Source organism: Salvelinus sp. IW2-2015, unplaced genomic scaffold, assembly GCF_002910315.2.
Source record: "Salvelinus sp. IW2-2015 unplaced genomic scaffold, ASM291031v2 Un_scaffold4881, whole genome shotgun sequence".
In the NCBI taxonomy this organism is placed as follows: domain Eukaryota; kingdom Metazoa; phylum Chordata; class Actinopteri; order Salmoniformes; family Salmonidae; genus Salvelinus; species Salvelinus sp. IW2-2015.
This window is the reverse complement of record NW_019946150.1, coordinates 1-7,321: the sequence shown is the minus strand read 5'-3', so window position 1 is coordinate 7,321 and position 7,321 is coordinate 1. Positions and strand designations below refer to the sequence as shown.

At 40.1% G+C, this 7,321-nt stretch overlaps 1 protein-coding gene across 1 annotated transcript; it reads right to left on the bottom strand.

The window, feature by feature from the left end:
* Positions 1-681: 681 nt before the first annotated feature.
* On the bottom strand, positions 682-4,270 carry LOC112077735 (aquaporin-8). The gene is made up of 5 exons (XM_024144193.2): positions 3,781-4,270; positions 2,887-3,013; positions 2,364-2,578; positions 1,408-1,542; positions 682-1,103 (listed from the first exon to the last, which is right to left on the bottom strand). The coding sequence occupies exons 1-5, from the start codon at positions 4,038-4,040 to the stop codon at positions 1,061-1,063; spliced, it is 780 nt and encodes a 259-aa protein (XP_023999961.1). The 5' UTR covers positions 4,041-4,270; the 3' UTR covers positions 682-1,060.
* Between the last annotated feature and the right edge of the window lie 3,051 nt (positions 4,271-7,321).

The window sequence follows — 7,321 nt, the reverse complement described above, 5'->3', positions numbered from 1 at the left end:
CAACATCAGCGACTGTTCTCAGAGGAACCCATGTGAATTCAAAGGCTGTGCCTGCGGAATGCTCCCTGTGGCGTAGTTGTGCAAAATTGGGCCAACGATGCAAAAGAACCGAGCTACATTTCGCGATAAGGCGACACCATTAAGTAAGAATATTAAGCTTTCTGTTGTGCCAAAGAAAGCCTATATGAGGCAATGGACACTTAGACCGTGGAAATTCGTCCTTTGGTCTGATGAGCCAAATTTTGGAAGATTTATGTTCGCAACCCGCAATGGTCTTTGTGCAGACACAGAAGTAGGATTGATGAATGATCCTTCTGCAATGTGTGGGCTCCACCATGTAAATTCATGGAGGAGTGTGTGATGGCTGTGGGGGTGCCTTTGCTGGTGACACATGTCAATGATCATTATTTAGCTTAATTCATGTCAATGATTTATTTATTTTAAGAATATATCAAAGGCCCAAGCGTACCACAGCAATTCTAGACAGCGATTCGCCATCCACCATCTGGTTTTGGCGGCTTAAGACTTAGGATCTCTCAATTTGTTTATTCAATACGAGGACAATGATAGCCACACCTCCGACTGAGGTTCTGTGTCTTTTGTAAGGAGCTATTTGATGCAAGATAAGAGAGTGATGGAGATGCTGCATCAGATGACCTAAGGCATCACAAAAATCACTCACCCGACCTCAACCCAATTGAGATGGTTTGGGAAGAGTTGGACCGCAGAGTGAAGGAAAAACAGCCAACAAGTTCTCAGCATATGTGGGAAAAGCATTCCAGGTGAAGCTGGTTGAGAGAATGCCAAGAGTGGGCAAAGGGTGGCTACTTTGAAGATTCTAAAATATTAAATATATTTTGATATGTTTAACACTTTTTTGGTTACTACATGATTCCATATGTGTTATTTCATAGTTTAGATGTCTTCACTATTATTCTACAATGTAGAAAATAGTAAAAATAAAGACAAATCCTTGAATGAGTAGGTGTGTCCAAACTTTTGACTGGTACTGTATGTAACAACAATGGTAATCTCAGACCTGTCAACTCGATATATGATATTACTTCATGAGAATACGTGTCTTCCGGTCTCCAAGCAGTAGTCTGAAAAAAACAGATAGCATAAGAGGTTCTGAAGATGATGCTTTCTTGTGACATTATAGATCTTCATTCAGTATGCTCGCTTTCACATCAGTAATAAAAAGACTACACATTGAGGAACATGAGAAAACACATACAGTGAAATGGTGTGCGAGTACTTCAGTTTCTCCATGCATCATCCTGCAKAATCTCGAACACATTCTTACAGTATAGCTGCTGAACCAGACTATTKTGTCTGGGACYTAGCCTCATAGAATGACATATTAGAAGTKATTTAGTAGGATCTCTGTGTGTAGTCTATCCTCACCTAACCAGTGCAGCAGCCACCAGTCCACCAGTGATAGGTCCTACCCAGTAAACCCAGTGGTAGGTCCAGTAGTTGGCCACTATAGCAGGACCCAGGGCTCTGGCCGGGTTCAGACAGGTTCCAGACACATCTCCACTGAAGAAATAATAACCACAAAGAGTTTCAGAACCATGATAGTAGAAAACATGATTATCTCCAGGTATGCAGCAGAACRATGTCCATCAAAACAACCATGTGCTGTATCTCTACCCATGATGCTATGAAACTAAATGTTGAGATAACAACTATTTCATGTTTTGCCATGATCATGGTGTAGTGTGGGAACAGTAAATACCTTCCTTAAAAATGCCCAGAAGGTCATAATTGCAATGTAATGAGCGTGTTATCTGCACTWCCTATCTAAGATGCTTATCTAATCTTTATGTCACAATAATGCACATTTTAGCAGTGGCTGTTCCATATCTTCAGTTGTGGATGTAATCGTTGATAACAACTCTACTTGAACATTTGTTTATCTTCCATTATTTCTTTGTTCATTATTAGTTAACATTTTATAAATCAGCATATCATTTGTTTAAACAGTGTATAATAATGCATGTTATATCCATGTAAATAATTTATAACAAACTCTATTTAATAGGTAACAAATTATATAATAGTGGTTTCTAAACAGTTAATAAACAAACCTCCAAATAAACTTTTTCCAAACCTTATCTATCCATGCTAATTATTAAGAGAACAAATCCTTTTTTGGGAATGACTTGTACCAGGCCCAGGAAAACCTCTAGGCCCTAATAACCCTATAGCAACAACTGACCAGGTCAAGTAGCCAGGAAAACCCCTAGGCCCTAATAACCCTATAGCAAGAACTGACCAGGTCAAGTAGCCAGGACAAACTTTGGGCCTAGTTACAGTACAAGTGAAAAATTCTACTCTTGGTCCTCTCAGTATCTCACCCAGCCAGGATGTTGATGATGACAGTACAGCCCACCATGAAGGGCACCATGGGGCTGCTACTCTTGGCGTTGACCGCCCCCAGCAGCACCACCATGGTGACCAGGCAGGTCATGGCTATCTCCCCAAACAGAGCCCCCCACAGCTGATCTTGTGATTGCAGCAGGGCAAACGCTGCCCCCTGGGCCTTGGAGTAGTTCTCTGTTGTGGTCATCAGCTGAGGAACAATGGATTCAGGTTCATTTACTTTTACTGGCAGTGATGTCATTATGCTACTACAAACCCCAATGCATTGTCTYACGAGCTAAACTGGGGTCATGTCTGTTGTCTGCATATCTAATCACTGTAGTTGTGAACATTCATTTTATAGTTTTTTTGCATTAGTTTTGATTTGACTCAATCCAATTGATATTTTTTTTCTGCATTTAAAATAATTTCAAGGTCCATGACACAATTCTACCTCCACAGATACTGTTAGTCATAGATGTGCATTGAATGACCACTGATATCAGGTTTAACCCTCACCTTTGACATAGAAGCACCTAGCACACCCCCTATGAYCTGACTGARGAGGTAGGGCCCCACCATATTCAGCTTCATGCCTCCACACAGGTAGATAGCAATGGTAAACGGTGGGTTAAAATGGGAGCCGCTGTGGAGGTCAGAGAGAAATAGCAGAAGAATGGTCAGATAGCSCAGGAGGGTTGGGTTTTACACAGTATATTTCACAGTTTAACKTTACTCACCTTCACACTTTCACCTTTGTATCAGTTCAAGGAGATTGGCTTTAGATATTGATTAGACATTGTTAATATGTTCACTCAATTATTAGGTATAACAATGGGGTCAGTTGCTTTATAAACTTGGGATATGTATGTGTCAGGTGCATCTGTGAAATCATTACACCACAATGGCCACTGTTTATAAGTTGAATGGCACTCACTGGAATGAGAATGGTTTTACAACCTTAGGTCTATTACCTTTATCTGTGAAAGACTGTTTTTGAACTCTGCACATGACGAAGAAACACATAATCACCACAAAAAGAATACGGGACTTATGGGTTTCCACTCCGTGTGTGTTCAGTATTTTGACCCCAAAATTGTAGCAATATAGAACGTTGTAGCAGTATAGAACATTGTAGCAACATAGAACATTGCAAATATAATGGAATAATGGGCATGCATTCCACTCAAATGCATTTATTCCACTCATATTAAAGCACAKAACATACTGTTCATGCAAAATATAAATGCTCTATTGAAAACAAATGATTAACGTTAATCTCAAAAGGAGACCAAAGTACAACACTGTAATGATGTAATATGAGACACTTTGCAGACACTTTTATCCAAAACAACARAGTACAGAMAGTACAGTGAGACAGGGTATCAATACACTGTATATAAACACACAGACCTGATCTCTGCCATGCAAGCCACCATGACTGCTACAGCCAGACCATGGGCCAGGGCTGGCTGCAGCCTCCCTGCTGCCTCCACGTTCTCTATGACCGACACACAGCCGATGAACACAAAGAACATGGTCCCCACCAGCTCAGCCAGACACGGCTGGACCAGGCGCTCAAACTTGTTGGGCGGCTTGACCGGTGCTTTCTTAGAGTCTGATGCCATCAGGGATGTCCCAATGTCACCCAGTTCCATTGTCCCTTCTGTCATAGTGGAAAGGAGTTTGGAGAGATAGAGTGAGAATAGAGGAGAGAGAGAGAGAGAATGGAGGAGTTTGGAGAGAAAATAGATGAGAGAGAGAAGTCTTTGTATCTAGAGATACAGTGCAGCACTAGCGATAATGTCCGCAGGTGTGTGTCCAAATATCTACCTGTTTGCYTTGCTAATCACTTGAACTTTGGTAAGTTCAAAGAACGATAGGGCAAGATAGAGAGTGGAGAGAGAAAGAGAGCGAGAGAGAGCATAAAATTGAATTGCTCCATTGACCAACGATGGACTCTTTGACACTGATATCCATGTTATGATTAATCCAAGTCAGTTTACTCTAGTGAACACAGTACAACAGACAACCAGTTCACAGTATGAAAGTATAGTAATCGTCCAGCAGACAGATATTTTGTTGGCACTGATTTGAAAACAARATTTTCAGCATAGAGCATATGTCAATATGATTATGATATGTTTTTACTATTTAAATAAACTAAATGTGTTGTTAGTTTGTTAATACAGCAGCCTACTACCAGACATAATGTTCTAGATTTACAGGTCAAGCAAAACAGTTTCATCTTGGTTAACCTGCTTGTATTAATCATGCATAGATCATTGATGTTAGCCAGTCCCAGCTAGATAAGATTAAGCATTAAAACTAGACAGTTTGAGTTGAACGAAGTCTCTGCACCTGTTGCGCAAGTCTGCTCCTGTTCCAGTGAAACATGAAACTGGCTTTTTTACACTTTAGCATAATATCTTATTATTTGTGCCTAAATGGTAAGACACTCACATCAGCAAATAACCAGGTAGATAAATTGAATTTGTAATGTGTAGAATGTGGCAAAATCAAGCTGTTATGTGCTTACAGGTATCATGTATGTATATATTTGAGGGGGCACTAATGGATTAAATTAATTAATTTAAATAATTCATTTGTATTAATTGGTATGAAAGGAAACAGTATCTTCTATATTTCACAACGTACAATCATAAAGGATCATGACGAGACGCCTCTGCTGTACAAATTTATACTTCAGTTTCTTGAATCTTCACTGCATAATTTTTTTGAACGTTCGACATACTACTGTCTCAAATGAAAGTGTCTTGCCATATAAATATAATTACATAAAGGAAGGTCAACGTCAAGTCATGAGGCATAATGGAGACCGGTTGTCTGAGGGCGCATCATGTCTTTCTAGTAATTATATTTCGTAAGTGGCTGAGCAACTCATATCATGAACAGATACTGCTAGAACTTTAGTCAAAGTAGCAATTAAGTGTCAAATTCGATGTTATACTGGTGGCTAGTTTTTTTGGATGTCTGTGCTGCAGATAATCAGATGAACAAAGGCATGACGATATGGACAGGTTGTATCCACAGTAACAGGTGAGAGTCAGACCAATGCGAAGGCTGTAGTTACCACATACAAAGGTCGAGCGGTATAAACACTAGACTGATGGGGCAGACAGTCTACTTCGACTATGTCAAAAGTCTAGAAAGATGCCAAAAGTCTGAAGAATGATCTGCATATTTAATGAGCCAAAGGAATCGTGTGTTATAATAACGTATGGCATTGAGTAGAAATAGATTACAGTTTATGAAGACAAATAGATAAATTATATGAATAGGTATAATAAATAAAGCTTATCATTGGTAGATTATTTAAACTAATGACATGGAAGTAGTAACACAAATAACTGTTAGAGAATTTGATGTGGTTTTGGAAATTTTACATTTTTAATGCTGAACTATGAGGATGGAAACATACATCTGCTGATGAGCTATCAAAAAGAGGACTCGTGGTTTTCTCATATCCAAGCAGCGAGTAATTGAAAATAGGAAAAACCACCGATCAAAATAGTAAGAAATTGGTTGAATGTAACATATCGACAAGTTGTTGTCCAACATGGTTTCTTTCCGTTTTTTTTGTAACATAAATGTAAATCAATTCCAGACACTAAAATAGTTTAGACAACACATAGACTTAACAGGAAATCAAGATAAAAGGTGTTAAATCACAATATGTTAAAACAGGTTAACTGACTCTCCAGACTTAAAGAATTGTATAACAGGCCCCATTGTAAGAGTATACTTTCAATCAACATAGTACGCATTGATTTTAAAGGGACAGGTTCATGTTTATCAAGTTGGAGGACAAACAGTCCCTGTCTAACACCGCCCTGTCTAACAGCCTGTTAACAGCCTGTCAAGCATGATTATCGCATAAGTGTTTTTATCGACAAGACAACAATTCGTCCCGATATGGTGGTGGTAGAGTTTCTCTTGCTGATTTGCAAGAATTTATGGGCAGAAGGATTCTAATCCACACTTGCAGCTAGTGTAGGCCTAACTTCCATTCAATAGTAATAATATTCCATTCTATATCTATGGAGCTCCAGTGGGTCCATTATTTAGTATTATCGGTATTTCAAGGACAAGATTAAGGCTGGCTTATCCCAACCAAAGTGTTGTCAATAGTAGCTTGGGCTCCAGCTGTTTATGTTTAAATCCAAACAGGACAATGATGTAACAGCAGGTATCAGGCCCAGATAGATCAGAGCACGTACAGTACCGTATGAAGCTTGGGGTTAGCAAGGCTTCCAGAGGGTCCACCCAGTAGGATTTCCAGTGGGTAGCTCAGTAGTTGGCCACGCACGGCGCGGCAATGAGGCACGGCTGGTTCCTACATGCCATGACACTGCTACCCTGTAAGGAGTGAATGTGATATAAAGCGATGTCATGAATGAACGATGAGCTGTGTGTCTATAGGTACACAGTAAGGAGTGTAATTGTGGTGAATTGTGTTTTATGTGGTAGTGTAACATGGTTATTTATCTGTAGTATAGTTAACTTATCTGTACAAAGGTAGGTCCATTACATCACATTCAAGACAAGGAGATGATTGTGTGGACCTAAGGAAAAGAGGAACCGGGAGGACATCTCATGCACGGGGCTTGCAGGTGTGAGTCGGTATGATGTAGCTCAGTTCCTTGGTGTCACTTCGACCAACAATACTAACATGGGTCCAAGCAACCAAGAAGTCGTGAAGAGGTACAACAAACTATCCCCCTTAGGGAGACTGAAAAGATTGTCATGGTCCCAAAATTCTTCAAAAGGTTTACAGCGCCCAGTCGAGAGATCCTGATTGTTGATCACTGCCTGGTTGGCATAATTTGCTCCGGCTCTGACCCGCAAAGCACTACAGATGGGTAGTGGTACGGCCCAGTACATCAACTGGGGCCCAAGCTTCCTGCCATCCAGGACCTCTATACCAAAGCGG